The sequence below is a fragment of the Sinohyriopsis cumingii genome, chromosome 6 (genome assembly GCF_028554795.1).
Source record: "Sinohyriopsis cumingii isolate HCF-2022 chromosome 6, ASM2855479v2, whole genome shotgun sequence".
NCBI classification, from domain to species: Eukaryota; Metazoa; Mollusca; class Bivalvia; order Unionida; family Unionidae; genus Sinohyriopsis; species Sinohyriopsis cumingii.
Genome location: NC_142966.1, coordinates 63,866,925 through 63,884,435, shown reverse-complemented (window position 1 = coordinate 63,884,435; position 17,511 = coordinate 63,866,925). Strand labels below are relative to the sequence as shown.

The window sequence follows — 17,511 nt, the reverse complement described above, 5'->3', positions numbered from 1 at the left end:
ACACCCTTCATCTGCTGCTTAAGGCAGCACTGGAGTGTAATGCAACACTGCACCTGTTTCAGTTTCTTGTGCGAGTACTTGAAAATGAAACTGTCTATTGAAGTCATCACATCCCCTTGAAATAAGAACATTCCATTAGATACAAATTTCAAGCAGCTAGTAAACTTGGTTTACTAAACAGTTGCAAACTTACTTTCAAGATAAAATGTCAAAGATGGGTAATCATACAGGTTCCATGTCACTGAAAAAGTTTATACTTGTGGTCTTTCAGGGTAGCAACAGGCAAAAAACTTATTTACTACACCACTGATCACTGATCTGGTTGCAGGGTTAAAAAAACAGAGCTATTTAAGCTAATATGTCTGCAGATTCTGTCACATGTTGTATGCAGGCAAATGGGATGGGATCTTGTAACCTTAACTATATTGAAATGAACTGAGCAGATGACAACTAGTTTTTATTACTTAGAGATTTATTACAGAGAAGAGAAACATGGAAGGACCAATCTCTGCACAAAAATGAATGCCCACGACAAAATGAAGGCATTTTACATGTTTGCATCAGTATTTTACATCTGTCATTCACAAATGACTACTGGAGACAAATGAAATGGTTTTTCAGGACTAATTTCAAAAGCCTGACGTCTAGCAATCATTTCAATCAAATATGGAGGTACTGAGCACTTTACATATGTTTAAATTATAATTGAAATTTTTATAAATAAAAACGTGCAATATATTTAGAAATTTTATTACATTCTGGAAAATGGATAAAATTAACCAGCCACAAAAACACTGGTGTTTTTTATGCTAGTTTATTCTGCAATGAAAATACTAAAGCAAAATGAACTACTTTGTCAACGAGTAAAAATCTGTCTTTCAAAAATTCACAGACCTAGATAAAGAAGGTTAAATAAACACTTTAAATGCACACAAAAATGCATCAAGGATAAGTTTAAAATTATTTTTTGAAACATGTTTGCTAGTTTACCTTACTTCATTTTTTACATCTGACAATTTTCTATTAAAAAAGATAAGACTTATTAAGATAATTTTATGCTTTAAAATGGAATATAACTTGAAAAATGTGTCCTTTAAAGCTAGAATGACCTAAACCTCTGCATTATTGTACACCCACGACTGATAGAAATTTCCAGTTCCACACCCATGCCTGTCTGACTGGGCTTTGGTATAAAATGGGTCAAATACAGTAAGCATTTTCCAAAAATATATTTAAAACCTCCTTGGATAATAACGTTCTTGTTGAATGTATAACCAAAACATAACAAAAAAGCTCATTCTAAAATTTTAATTATTCTGTGATACAACAACTTTGAAAAAATTACGAATTAGTTAAAATTATGCTTTGTGCATTTTATCTTGTCGTTCTTACATATTCTCTGTTCATCATCATGTACAGTGCATAGCAAGCTTCCATTGCACAACAACAACATAGTATTGCATATGTGTCTCAACTGATCTGCCTCCTTTTTTAAACATCAATGCAGTATTGTTCGACAATAAAATACTTCAGTAACATAAAAAAGACATCATGTGCAACCTAATAAAAATTATGAATTTTCAATATGCTGATGGCTGTTAACAAATTTTTGTCAACACAATTTATAATTCAGTTCTGGGAGACTATAAGCAAATTACTGGAATTCAATTATTTAATCGCGATAAACATCCTAATGTTGTGGTGAGTTAAGTGAACATGTGAATTCTGTCAGGTTAACTTAAGATTAACAACTGTGCAAGTTTCATTTGGTCTAAATTACATGGCACTTAAATTCATGGAGATATTCAAAAGGGGATCCTATAGTTTTCACAAAATGATATGGGTCTTTAAAATAGTGATCTATAACAACAACAAACATCTGTACCCTTGCAATATAAAAATTGGTACATGAGGAATACAAGTCATTTCACTGCATGTATCATTACATATATGTAACATTATATTAATAAGACTATCATAAGCATTATATATTAGCTTTATCCCTTATTATGAGGACTACAAAAAATTGAAGACAAGAAGCTTTATCCCTTATTACCAGGACTACAAAAGACTGAGGACAAGAAGCTTTGTCCCTTATTATGAGGACTACAAAAGACTAAAGACAAGAAGCTTTATCCCTTATTACGAGAACTACAAAAGACTGAAGACAAGAAGCTTTATCCCTTATTATGAGGACTAGAAAAGACTGAAGACAAGAAGCTTTATCCCTTAATACGAGGACTAGAAAAGACTGAAGACAAGAAGCTCTATCCCTTATTATGAGGACTAGAAAAGACTCAAGAAGCTTTATCCCTTATTATGAGGAGTAGAAAAGACTGAAGACAAGAAGCTTTATCCCTTATTACGAGGACTACAAAAGACTGAAGGCAAGAAGCTTTATCCCTTATTACGAGGACTACAAAAGACTGAAGACAAGAAGCTTTATCCCTTATTACGAGGACTACAAAAGACTGAAGACAAGAAGCTTTATCCCTTATTACCAGGACTACAAAAGACTGAGGACAAGAAGCTTTGTCCCTTATTATGAGGACTACAAAAGACTAAAGACGAGAAGCTTTATCCCTTATTACGAGAACTACAAAAGACTGAAGACAAGAAGCTTTATCCCTTATTATGAGGACTAGAAAAGACTGAAGACAAGAAGCTTTATCCCTTAATATGAGGACTAGAAAAGACTAAAGACAAGAAGCTCTATCCCTTATTATGAGGACTAGAAAAGACTCAAGAAGCTTTATCCCTTATTATGAGGACTAGAAAAGACTGAAGACAAGAAGCTTTATCCCTTATTACGAGGACTACAAAAGACTGAAGACAAGAAGCTTTATCCCTTATTACCAGGACTACAAAAGACTGAGGACAAGAAGCTTTGTCCCTTATTATGAGGACTACAAAAGACTAAAGACAAGAAGCTTTATCCCTTATTACGAGAACTACAAAAGACTGAAGACAAGAAGCTTTATCCCTTATTATGAGGACTAGAAAAGACTGAAGACAAGAAGCTTTATCCCTTAATACGAGGACTAGAAAAGACTGAAGACAAGAAGCTCTATCCCTTATTATGAGGACTAGAAAAGACTCAAGAAGCTTTATCCCTTATTACGAGGACTACAAAAGACTGAAGGCAAGAAGCTTTATCCCTTATTACGAGGACTACAAAAGACTGAAGACAAGAAGCTTTATCCCTTATTACGAGGACTACAAAAGACTGAAGACAAGAAGGTTTATCTCTTATTACGAGGACTACAAAAGACTGAAGACAAGAAGCTTTATCCCTTATTACGAGAACTACAAAAGACTAAAGACAAGAAGCTTTGTCCCTTATTACGAGGACTACAAAAGACTGAAGACAAGAAGCTTTATCCCTTATTACGAGAACTACAAAAGACTGAAGACAAGAAGCTTTATCCCTTATTACGAGGACTACAAAAGACTGAAGACAACAAGCTTTATCCCTTATTACGAGGACTACAAAAGACTGAAGACAACAAGCTTTATCCCTTATTACGAGGACTACAAAAGACTGAAGACAACAAGCTTTATCCCTTATTACCAGGACTACAAAAGACTGAAGACAAGAAGCTTTATCCCTTATTACCAGGACTACAAAAGACTGAAGACAAGAAGCTTTATCCCTTATTACGAGGACTACAAAAGACTGAAGACAAGAAGCTTTATCCCTTATTACGAGAACTACAAAAGACTGAAGACAAGAAGCTTTATCCCTTATTACGAGGACTACAAAAGACTGAAGACAAGAAGCTTTATCCCTTATTACCAGGACTACAAAAGACTGAAGACAAGAAGCTTTATCCCTTATTACCAGGACTACAAAAGACTGAAGACAAAAACCTTTTTTCTCAGTTTTCCTCGAATGTGACATAATCGTCGGATTCCATCAAAGCACATGGCCTCAAGCCTTCCATTCCCAAGCATTTTGGTTACTTGTCCATATTCTGAGGAAAAAAACAAAACAACAAATATGACACATACAATCAAAGGTACATATGTGATTTATATTAATTTTCCATTTTACACCCTTTTCATTGGAGCTTTCATTTAACAATGCCTGAAAAATAAAGTCCCATACATGATCCACATCACCGTGATTTCATTCTTGATATGCATCAGGCTTTATGGATTTTGTTGTTCTTACTAAGCGTGAATTTGAAGATAAAACAATGATACTTCTGTGTAAATAACAGAACATTATTCTGATACAATGAATGCAGTACCAACACAATTTCATTTAGAAGTCTGTCATACACTGCATTCAGCTAAAAAAATTAGCAACCCTTATAACAGGAATACAATGAAAGAGCAGACATTATACTGTATCAGGCATTAAGAATTTCCAGGAATTCAATACAAGATGATTTCTTCATTTTAAGTTCTGAGTGCTGAAAACATCTTTGATGCTCTTCAATGACAAAAAGGATCTTCAAGTAACTTACTGGTGTACATAATGGATGTCTAATTGGCACCATTTTCATCTGGGACAAAGTGGACAATATTCAATAAATTGAAGCGAAAGCAAAGTTTTCACAATAGCTTTTGTGGAAGTTGTATTGGATGTGCAACTGGCACATTTTTCAATTTGGATCAACTTAGTAAAATAAGAAATCTACTGATGAAACTCCATGTCAATATAGAAATCCATATTAGGAAGAGCAGAGATAACAGTATTTTCAAAGATGGTGACCAAGATGACAATAATGAGGGTCAATCTGCATTGTTTGCATTTAGGACCAAGTAAATACCAGAAGAACTCTTCTGATGAAATCCCATGTGAAAATGATTTCCAGTTAAGAATAGCAATAAAAAGATTTTCAAAATGGCCTTGAAATGGTCGCCATACTGGATATCAAATGAGCACCATTTTAATAAAAGTCCAACAGGACATTATAAGAAGTCCTCTGGTAGAAATCCCCATGGTAATATGACTTTCCATTCTGGAGGAGTAACAATAACAAGATTTTTAAGATGGCTGCCATATTGGATGACAGATGTGCACCATTTCCATTATGGACCAAAAGACATCATAAAAGTCCTCTGATGAAAGTACAATGATACGACCAGCTGTTTAAGATAAGATGTAATAATAAGATTTTTCAGATGGCCTGTTGGAGGTCAGACTGTCACAATTTCCATTTATGACCAACTAGACAGTGTAAGAAGTCATTCAGTTTAAATCTCAAGCCAATATAATCATTAATTCTGGAGAATTAAACATTTTAGTGAAATTTTAGCGAAATCACCATCTCAATATGACTGTCCATTCTGGAGGAGTGGCATGAATCTCATGACGGCAGCAGATGCAGCCATACTGGATGTGCAACTGGCACCATTTTTATTTAGAGCCAACAATACTTTAATACGACTTTTTGTTCAGGAGTACCAATAACAAGGTTTTCAAGATAGATGCTTTGGTAGCCACACTGGATATCAGATTGGCACCATTTTCATTTAGAACCATCTAGATATCACAAATCTTCCTCTGAAAACCCCCCATGCTGATAAAACCATCAATTCAGCAGAAGTAATATCAAGCTTTTCAAAATGACCATTGTTGCAACCATGTTAGACATCAGACTGCCAGCATTTTCATTTGGGCCCAACGTTACATCGTATGACCCCATGTCAAAATGATTTTTCATCCAGAAGGAGTAGCAACAGCAAGATTGTCAAAATGGCAGCCATAACAGATGTCAGATTGATACCAGTTTCATGCAGAATCAGACAGACATCATATCAAGTCTTTCAATGAAAGCCCCGTGTTGATATGACTGTTCATCTAGGAAAAGCAGGGATAACAAGATTTCAAGATGTACACTGTGGCAAACAAAGATATCTGAGCAACACCATTTTAATTTAGGACCAACTAGACCAATGGATGAATATGCATGTAAAGTTTCATGGCAATTTTAAGAGGATTAGCAGCAATAATCTTAGGCCAACAGATGGATTGATGAAAAGACAAAAGACCATCCCATAAGCTCAGGGGTCAAGCTAGACTTGAATATTTGGGCAAAGTCACTGCTTTTGGACAGAACAGGAAGAAGAGAAAACTGGTCAGGGAGAAGTGGCTGCAAAGCAGTGTGCATGTGTGTATGTGTTCTCTTATTTGAATTATGCCATCTATTTCCGCGGCCCCTAGTGGCCTAAAGTGCTCAACGTTATGTATCACTGCTATCTCACCTATGTCTACATGGGTTCGAGTCTTAGGCTCAGCCTATGTAGGTACATGAGAAAGCTTGCCAGTAACTTCTCATGGGTCGGTGGTTCTTTCCGGGGTTTCCCAGGTTCTTCCTCCACCATTTATAATGGCTGCCATGTATCGCCTATCTTGTGCTGAAAAATGGCATTAAACCCTACAACAACAACCCTCAATTTCCCAGTATGCATATCTGCATTTAACAATAGTTTCAAGCAATATTTCATTTTCAAGCAAAAAAATTCTGACCTGTATGTATATTATAAACAAATTTTATACATGTATACAAATTATCCAATACATATGCAGTGTTATTTGGCTAATTGACTTTAAAATAGCACAGCACAATAGAAACTGGTGATGGGAATCGGTTGAAACTTCATGATCAATCATTAGTTATACCATCCGACTGATTGATAATTGATTAAATATGGCTGCTGCATGACATAAATGATCAAAAGTAGTGCTCAAATTTTAGCTAGGGTCTAACTGGTATATAATCAAAGATTTTGTAATAGGACTTAATTATTTAGGAATCGAATCAACACATCCAACATGCAAATGCATCTATTTTTAGAAAGATGGTTTTTTTATATACTGGGTACATATACATCATCAAAACTGAAATTCAATGACTTTTCAATTACCAGTTTTCAATGAATACTCATGGGATCAAGTGTCCTACTGCCAGGATTTTATCTAATGGTGTGGGTGGAGGGTGACTTCCACTTGTCACCAAAATAAATGGGAGTGGGGGTGTTAGAAATAATATTAGTTTTACTATTCAATGTTTCAACTGTATGTGTTCTTATACTGAAAATTGAGCAGTAAATTAAAATTCAAGACAATACTTAACAACACTCCTCAAGAACACCAAGCAGTTCAACCATGTTTACAAGTCTAAAGTATGGGACTAATAATCACTAAATGAACAGTCCAAAAGTATATACCTTTTAATCTGATGATCAGAGGTATTAAAATTACATATCTAGTATTTGAAATGTTATGAATTTGTTATATGGTGTGCTGATTTTGGTCAAAAAGTTTACATACATTTGCAGTGTAACATATTTTACAGACTTCATAATGATGTCACTGTGTGCTACTTAGTCATTTTGGCAATGCATCTTCCAGCTCTGAAAACTCAATTTCAGGCAAGGTACATCAGCTGAAACTCTCACTTTAAACACTTTTCCATCTCCAATAATCTGATATACTGCATAGCTTTAAAAATAAATTGGCATTATTACTATCATTAGCCTGTATTTGCCAAATGCAATCATCATCAAAAAGAAATGACACTGGGATTCAGCCATTTTGTATTTTCTGGGTAACCCATATTTTAAGCACACATTTGCAAAACATCCTTGATGCATGGTTCAAACTACAATAGAATGCTTTATCCAGAACCCAATGTGCAAGTTAAACTAAGTGATACATGAGTATATTTTGACATGTGAATGGGGTATTATGCACGACATCCTGTGGATTATTGCAAGCATATGACAGAAATTTAAACCATACTTCCAATAATAGCACAATGCAAAATAATTGACTCTAAAGTAAAATTGCTTTTAAGTAAAATATCTCAAATTCATTGACTTTCAATGATGTAGGTGAAATATCAATGACTTTCAATGACCGTGTGGACCCTGTCTTAATGTAACTTCTCACTTTATACATTCATTACAAACAGTCCATTCATAGGATTGTAAATGTAAGGTCTTAGTATTTGTCTATGTAGTTGCCATAATGTCAGGCATTCATTAAAGAATATTTGCCTCACTGCCTTTCTTTGTAATTTCAAAAAATTAATCAAGTCAGAAAACAACTTTGACCTTACAATGCTTCTCAAATTCCATAATACAGCCTTGTCCCATATGTTTTTGACCTCCATAATCCATTTTAATCTAAATTTTTAATAACACTATATTCAGGCTTTGCTTTCTATGAACTGTTTGTTTTCCACAATATATGTGCCCAACGGTTTAAGAAAACATACAGTCTAATAAAGTTGTAGTTCCCGGACTTAGTTATGTCTGCCTTTATTTTCCCACAACAAGTTCACTTACAGTTTCAAAACAATTTTTATGAAGAAAATAATGCCCACATGGCATTAATATATTCAGATCACCAATTCTATTCTTAAAACACAAACAATTATTTAAATACTATTATTTAAGTTTCGAAACACATGTTTGTATGTTTTTATCATCAACAAATAACATCCACAAATCAGGCAGTGATAGTTGTGTACGTGGCCCCATTGAGGGAGCATCTAAAAAACTATAGTCCCTTAATATGCCTCTAAACATTCACAGGGCGAAGTTATTTTTGCTTTCCAAGCAGAAGAAGGCAAAGTCTACATATTTTGTTTAGGTGACTTAACTCCAATGATCCATCACCAGTGAAGTTAGACACTGAGACTAGCTGTGCTAATTAGATTGTGTCCAACACTGCTACAAGACAAAGAAGGGCAATAACTTGAACAAGTGTCCCTCGAATGGACTAGCATTGGCCAAAATTTATCTCCAGTGATCTATCTTGTTCCCTGCTAGTAATAAATATACAATAAATGGATGCCGTCACCAAATTTTTTTTACACAATCATAAATATGAGCAGGAGTTAAATAATTAGATTATGTCTATCACTGCTACAAGACAAAAAGGTTAATAACTTGAACACGAGCCCCATTGAATGCACTAGCATTGGCCAAAAGTTATCTTCAGTGATCCATCTTGTTTCCTGTTGGAAATAAATATATAATAAATGGTTGCAGTCTCCAATAGTCCTTACAACAATAATAAAAATGACAAGGAGATAACTATAATGTATGCTTTTTCTGTTACTTAAATCCATTCTCACTTACAATCAAGTCCACTAAGAACTCTCTTGTGGTTCCATCATATGTTAATTGACAACATCTAAAGATCTGTCGTACATATACTTGACAGATTTTCATTAACTGTAAAAATCTGTTTGAGTAAAAAAAAAGCTCATAAGAACCCACGTGAAATTAAAACTAACCTTGGCCATCTTCTTTAAAGACAAGCTCTCTTTTCTCATTTTCATTTTCATTCTTTCCTCTCCTCCTGTTTTTACCTCCCTTTCCTATAAAAAAAAACAAGAAAAAAGCATAATTATTATTAACCATATTTAATAATTTATCAAGGATATTTTTTTGGTTCTGAAGCTGATTATCCATCTAGTCCTACAATGTAAGATGCCTCAAACAATACATGGGGAGGGGTGGATGTGCGACATCTTACTGCCTAAATTGTGTAGCACGTTCCTAAGTTCCTTACAGGACTGAAGTCAAATTTTCAGGAATATCTCACCTACTTGGCAGCCGAAATCGATTCACTTACTCAACTGTAAGTCTAATTTATATACTTACTCTGCCATATTTATCCTGATGGGATTAAAATCTGATACTAGCATTTATATATTTTCATGTTTCACTGACATGCATCTCAGATGGATGAAATGCAATGGCAGCCAAGGAATGCCAAAGTAGGTTTCAGTGGGGACTTGTTTTTTTTAATGAAATGAAATTATGTCTACAGTGCCTTATGAAACAGTAAGCAACATTTCGTTTCATTAAAAAATAAGTCCCCCTCTTCAACCTACTTCAGCATTCCTTGACTACAGTCACATTTCAACCCGTTGATATGCATTTGAACAGAATATACAAAAATTTAAACGTAGCTTTAACAATTTTTCACTTATATTGTTACGATGTCTGCAGTGTGGCAGTTCAGAGTGCCGATATCAGGTTAGGTTGAAAAATATTAATCTTTAAGGAGACAAATAAAAATATATTATGCCTACTGGAACTGTAAAGCAACGTTTCCTTTCATTCAAGAAACATATCCGCCACATGAACCTACTTAAACATACTTCAGCATACCTCGACTACCGTCGCATTGCAACAAATTCAAACGTATATCAATGGAAAATAAAAATGTGTCTGTTTGCTAGTGTCATATTTTCATTCCTCCTGGATAAAGACAGCACAGTAAGTATATTAACTACACATAAATTAGTGGAAGTGTGTCGATATATGCTCCCAAATGTGTGAGATATTCCTGAAACTTTGACTACTCGTTCAGATGTCATGAACATCGGAACACGCTAAACCTGATGGGAATAAAATCTGACACTAGCATTTATATATTTTCATGTTTCATTGACATACATCTCAGTTGGATGAAATGCAATGGCAGCCAAGGAATGCCAAAGTAGGTTTCAGTGGGGACTTGTTTTTTTAATGAAATGAAATTATGTCTATAGTGTCTTATGAAACAGTAAGCAACATTTCATTTCATTAAAAAATAAGTCCCCCACTTCAACATTCTTCAGTATTCCTTAACTAGTCACATTTCAACCCGTTGATATGCATTTCAACAGAACATAAAAAAATTAAACGTAGCTTTAACAATTTTTCACTTATATCGTTACGATGTTTGCAGTGTGGCAGTTCAGAGTGATGTCTAGCACTGGGGCATCATTAGTCCTACATGTAAGACCTTGACAATGATATTTGTTTTGGGCATCAGGGTCTTACTGCCTAACTAACAGCAATGTGTAGTGTGTTTTGATATCGACTAACATCGTAATTAAAGTCAAATTTTCAGGAATATTTCACACAACTGGCAACTAAAATAACGACGCTATTCTACAAAGTAAAGTCATAATGTTTTGGTCAGACTTTACTTATTCTGACGTCTTCTTTTCTCTAATAAATTCAAAGCCGGGAGTGCTGATATCAGGTTAGGTTGAAATATTAATCTTTAAGGAGACAAAAATATATTATGTCTATTGGAACTGTAAAGCAACGTTTCCTTTCATTCAAGAAACATATCCGCCACATGAACCTAGTTAAACATACTTTGGCATACCTCGACTACCATCGCATTGGAACAAATTCAACGGAAAATGAAAATGTATCTATTTGCTAGTGTCATATTTTCATTCCTCCAGGATAAAGACAGCACAGTAAGTTTATTAACTACACATAAATTAGTGGAAGTGTCGATATATGCTCCCAAATGTGTGAGATATTCCTGAGACTTTGACTACTGGCTCAGATGTCATGAACATCGGAACACGCTATACATGGTCGTTATTTGGATAGTAAGACATAGCACTAAAACAAAACCAAGATGTGCTATGTCTTACATTGTAGGACTAGGGGTATGCGGAGAACTCGCCCCAGAGTGGTTGGAGAAGTCATCCCAAAACTTGTCACCTAAATAACCTTTTTATAACAGAACTAAGTCATCTTTTAGGTGATTCATATTTAGATTTTTATATATACGCGATCACAAAAGAGATATTAACTGGTAATCATAAAAAGCAATATCACAGTAATATTTCTAAGGACGAAATTAAGTCTTTATATAATCTAAAGAATGATGACAATATAGTGATTAAAAAGGATGATAAGTCAAACACTATTATTATTATTATGAGTCAAGATTATGATTATGTTAAAGAAGTTGAATGTCAATTAGAAATTAAATTAAAAAATTCAACATGCATTCCCTCTTAACATACGTACACCTCAATTCTATATACAGTGGGACCTTGCTATATTGCGCTCTGTTATAACGTGAATTCGGATATAACGCAGTCGTGGCATGGCTCCCGAAATTTCAGGTACTTTATTACAGGTATTTTTCTCAAAAACCCAAAAAATTCTTATAAGTATAAAAAATAAAATACGTAAAGAGTTTTATTATCATTTTCGAGAAGAGACTGCATATAAATTCGAATATAAGACGACTGTGGCTGAAATATCATATATATGTATTATTCTCATACTCTTCTTAAAAGTGCAAAAAAGAACGTATAGAAAATTTATTATTATTTTGGGGAGCAAATCACACACAAATTCGAATATAAAATAATCATGTGGCTCCTAAAATTTAAAAATGTAACCAATTTCTTATAGTTTTGTGCCAAAATAAACATCAGAAATACGAGTATCCGAACCAGTGGCTGGGCCTTTTGAGAACTTTGAGCAATGAAGCCATCATGTCTACTTCGTGTTTGTCTTGAATGCATTCCGTATATAATTGTTGCTCTAATAATATCCGACACATGTTCTCTAAATTGCATATACAACTAAGCAACAACCAATGCGGCGGTTGATAAAACAGTCTCGAAAGAATTTTTTAATCAATTAATTTAAGTACATTGCTCATCATCAAAGTCAATTGCCCAGCTAAACTTGTTCAAAATAGGGGGCAACAATTTATAAAACATCAAAGAAACAAAAGCTGCCAACAAGTGCGTGTGGCTTGGCGGTGTTGTTTTATGCAATCTGTTGACTAGTAAATAATGTTGTCCATTTCCTACAAATATACCCCGATTGTTTAATGACAATTATTCTTGCTGTAGCCTTTCAAACCAATAGGAGTAAAAGTGTTAATTAGTGGACATTTAGGATGGAAAATGGAAAACAGAAAGCTTTTATTGTTAAAGAAAAGATTGAAGCATTGGACAGGATTAAGTCTGGTGTCAAATAATCACAGGTAGCTAAAGATTTAGGCGTGAATGAATTAACAGTTCGAGGATGGAGGAAGGAAGAAGCAAAATTAAGAGAGATGGTTGTGGATATGCATGAAAGTGAGGGAATGATGACGAAAAAAGCAAGACTGGCAGGGGTCACCTCAGCGGCAAATCTTGGGATGCCATTACGCCACGTTGCATTGAGAACTGCTGGGAGAAAGGACTTGGGGCAGCATTTACACAGGAAAACAGACGCAACATCAGTGATGATGACAATAGTTTATTTGATGGATTTTCTGAGAATGATGTGTTCCAGACTGAAAGGGCATTTGGGGAGCTGATGCAGTCACGTGTAAGTGTTGATGAATGGCTCAATTTTGATAATAACTGCCCAGTTGCAGACCACGTTTCGGATGCGGAAATTACTAAAAATATTAAGTTCAATAACACCAATTGTGATGCTGATGATGGTGATGCTTCTGATGATGACAGCGAGGACACCACACCTGAGGATAGTCCACCATTAGCAACAGAAGCAGTCAAAGGTTTAGAGTGTGTTTTGAGATGGATGGAGACGCAACATATCGACTATGTTCAAATTCTTCAGCTGAGAACTATAATTGACTTAGCCAAGAGCAAACGTGACAGCAGCAGAAAGCAGCTGAAAATCACAAGAGTTTTTCAAACAATAGTAATGTATTACAACTGACGGATGAGAAATGTAGTGTATGAAATTTATACGGATACCGTTAATTAACCTTCAGACGTATTGTTTCATCATTCGTTAAGTACACCCATTTTGTAATATTTGTTATTTTTTTCCATTCAATTCAGTCACATAATGATCTGTGACAAAATTATTGAATATTTTACACCTGTGTGTGGATATTTTCGATGGAAATACTTGTATTGTGGATTCAATATATGTTATGAGATTCGCTGGTGAGTTCACAGTGTTGATACTCTATTCATGCTATAGATTAGACATGTATATATAAACTATACACGTGTATGTACTAATGCATGGTTCTCTAAATAAAGTACTATATTATATATGCAATTTCTGTTACCACAGCAAATGTTTTTCTCATTTAATATACATTGATCTAAAATGGCAATTGTGCCAATGAAGCAGGCATTTAGATGACATATTTATTATCTGGAAGCATTCAAATGAAGAACTGAAAAAATGTATTGATCACCTAAATCATTTTTACCCGATGATTAAATTTACTTATACTGAATCTAGTACGCCTGTTTCATTTTTAGATGTAAATGTAATTAACAAAATATTTATAACACTATCGCTGCAAATATTTATATCAAGGAAACTAATATCAACTAATATGTACGTGTGATCATGGTGTTTTTATATATAATAAAATAATGTAATCTTGTTTATTTTGCATCTGTAATTTAGTAGTGAAATATTTTTTAAACTTCTCGTTCAACTTAAAATAATTTGTCATTATTGAGAAATAATACAATTACGAACACTGACAAAAAAGAAGAAATAAACTAAATGATGGGCATAGTACAAGTGATCTTTCAAAAACCGTCCGAATTCTGCATATTAGCCATGATGATGAACTTGGTAGTGACAGCATTTCCTGAGTAGGCGTCAATAATGCTTTTTATCAGGTTCAAGTATCATTCGTCAATGGTTAGCAAATCTCAATGAACAATCAATTTAAGCTGTTCATTTAGAGAGATGATACACACTATCATCCTTTGGCTTACTGACGGTCATCGCCAATTTAGTCGATTTCGGGTTATAGAGGTCCATGCCATAAAGTCATCTCAGGATGACTTAGGTTATTAGGTTGGAACCCATACATATATAAAACTGCAGACATCACATCATGCTTACACCCTCTCTATTTTTCCAAATAAAATGCATCTAATGATCTGAAGAGCAGAGTAAAAGAGAGCAAAAGGGACAAATAACACTTATTTTTTCCTTAAGTACAGAAACAGAGTTGATCAAATGGAAAAGTTGAAAAATTGCAAATTTTATAGATTTAATAAGTTATTAAGTTGAATAAAAACAATAAATAATCCTTAACAACCATGTGGCAACAACTCAGAATTACTATATATGATCCTTGGAGCGACTTCTCCTTACACCTGGGATGAGTTCTCCATGGGGCGAGTTCTCCGCTATTCGGACTAGGGCATCATGCCACAAACATGTAACATCATGTCCCACCTAGTCACATTATCCTGAAACCAGGCCAACCAGTCCTAACACTAAGTTCTTAATGTTGAGTGCCAAACGAGGCAGTGCATACAAAAACAGACAATTGGACAACAATTAGTCCTACATGTAAGACAAAGCACATTTTGATTTTGTTTAGGTGCTATGTCTTACTATCCAAATAACGGGCTTGTAATGTGTGTTCCGACGTAAGTTCAAGTAGGCTCATGTTGGGGATCTGTTTCTTGAATGAAACAAACCATTGCTTACAGTTCCAGAAGGCATAATATATTTTTTATTCGTTTCATTAAAATTTAATATTTCAACTTTACCCAATTTTGGCATTTTCGGCTTTCATCGCTTTCCAGCCAACTGAAATGTAGGCCAAAGAAACTTGAAAACGGGTCCATTTCTTTTGTGAGAATTTAAATTTATTTGAGAAAAGGCATCATAGTAAGTAAAGTCTGACTAAAACAATATAACTTTACTTTGCAGAAAAGCGTCGTTATTTTAGTTGTCAGTTGTGTGAAATATCCCTGAAAATATGACTTTGGTAACGATGTTACTCAACATCAAAACACACTACACAGAACCGTTAGTTAGGCTGTAAGACCCTGACGCCCACAACATAAATATCAGCGTCAGGTCTTACAGGTAGGACTAGACAACGATTAGACCTATTACAGCAATAAGATGTCCACCCCATCATACTTATCAAGATCCCATGACAATACATCCCCATGATAATCACAAAATATTACCCAAGTACATACAAAAATGACCGATCAAATGAATGAAAGATAAAAGGTAATAACGATACAAATGGTTATTTAAAACCAACAACAAAAAAAAAAACAATTGTTCCAAGATGGGAAACCCATTGTGTTCAGAACATATTACAATATAAATATATTTTAAATTAAACCGATTATACCTTTATTTTTGGGCATTGTCTTGTTTCGTCTTTTTCACTAGTAAAATATTGATCAGCTTAACGCTACAGTATCTTTTCAGTTTTGAAAGCTACGTATGGTATTTGCGTCGTGTGGCTTTCTATGGCTAAACAAACCGGAAATGGCTCATTCCGAAGAGTTATGGGTAATGGCCATACTCAAATCAGATCAGAATGCGTTATTTTCAGAACGAATTATAAAAGATATGGAACAAAATAAAATAAAATAATGATGACATTATCCAAATTAAATAATAGTTTGTGGCTATGTAATGCTCTTAATATAATATTGAAGTATTTCCCACTTTAAAAAATTTTCACAAGCTTATTTAACAAGCTTATTTATCTTATTTAATAAATATTGATCTAATTAATATTTTTTTAAAGTTGCGTTTCCTTAGGGGAAAGACGTAGTCCTTCATCGAAACAAATAAAGTGGTCTCGATATGAATAAAAATAAAATTTAGTTAAGGTAGTTTTGCCTTTTTAGTGAGTAACAGTAGATACTTACTTTTGCCACAAACAATAGTTTTAAAAAGCTGAGCTGAAAAACAGTACCTTGTTCAGGGGTATTCAAAATAGCTCATTCAGCACGATGGTTCCGATTCGTGACCCGCTGCATTCCGATATGTATTCTGTTCGATACAGTCCGTGTAAGTGTAGCAGAAGCATATATTTTATAATTTTATATATTCATGTTTTAATTAGGCAAAAGTAGATATTTTATTATTTTATGTAGTTAATGTTTATTAATGAGTGAAATAATGTCATCAGTTGCAATTATTGTGTTATTCTCATGTTATACATAGTTAGCCAATTAGGTAACCTTCAACCAGACCTGTTCGAGTTTTGTTTACTGAGCAATAAAGCTACCCTGATAACTGTTCATGCTGGGTTGTTCTAGAGTATGACAACTGGTAAGTAACTTTCTGATTGGTTAGTTTGCTACTTGTCTGTATAAACAACATAATATGAACAGCATATTAGTGGTGGCCAGTCCACTGGAGCTTCTGAAGGGTGCTGGTCATGGCATTGCATTAAAAAGAGGAAGAAAATGGAAATTTGTGATGTTTTGAAATTGTTATTGTGATTCTTTCTCTCGATAGCATACCAAAATAGTAAGGGTATCCGTGTCTTGATTTGTGGTTGCATTATTGATGAAATATTTACACACACAGACACGCACATAAATATACCTATGCATAATGTGCGGAGCCCCGAGTGGTCTAAAGCGCTCTCCATTACGGATCACTGCCATCTCATCTCTGTCTGCCTGAGTTCGAGTCTCGGATTCAGCCAATGTGGGTATGTGAGAAAGCTTGCCAGTAGCTTCTCGTGGATCGGTGGTTCTTTCCTGAGTTTTCCCGGGTTCTTCCTCCACCATTAATACTGGCCGCCATGTCGTGTGCTGAAAAATGGCGTTAAACAATACAACAACAACAGCATAATGTGCACACATTTCTCAGATATGGAGGCGGGGTGTTCAATTCCCTTTACCCTTAGACCACCACATTGAGTTTAAACCTATGGACAGTTTAACATGAAATTCCCATTGTTCCCAGATAGCGACATTTTCACAAAAAGATGACCGTAATGTTAATTCACATTGTCTC

At 34.5% G+C, this 17,511-nt stretch overlaps 1 protein-coding gene across 1 annotated transcript in view; it reads right to left on the bottom strand.

The window, feature by feature from the left end:
* LOC149797084 (eukaryotic translation initiation factor 1A-like) overlaps positions 1-16,032 on the bottom strand; it is a 32,620-nt gene extending 16,588 nt beyond the window's left edge. The window contains exons 1-3 of the mRNA XM_089961758.1: positions 15,881-16,032; positions 9,261-9,344; positions 3,871-3,974 (exon numbers count right to left, since the gene is read on the bottom strand). Of these exons, the coding sequence (XP_089817884.1) occupies positions 3,871-3,974; positions 9,261-9,344; positions 15,881-15,896 (204 nt within the window). The 5' untranslated portion in view covers positions 15,897-16,032. The remainder of the gene's footprint in view (positions 1-3,870; positions 3,975-9,260; positions 9,345-15,880) is intronic.
* Positions 16,033-17,511: the final 1,479 nt, after the last annotated feature.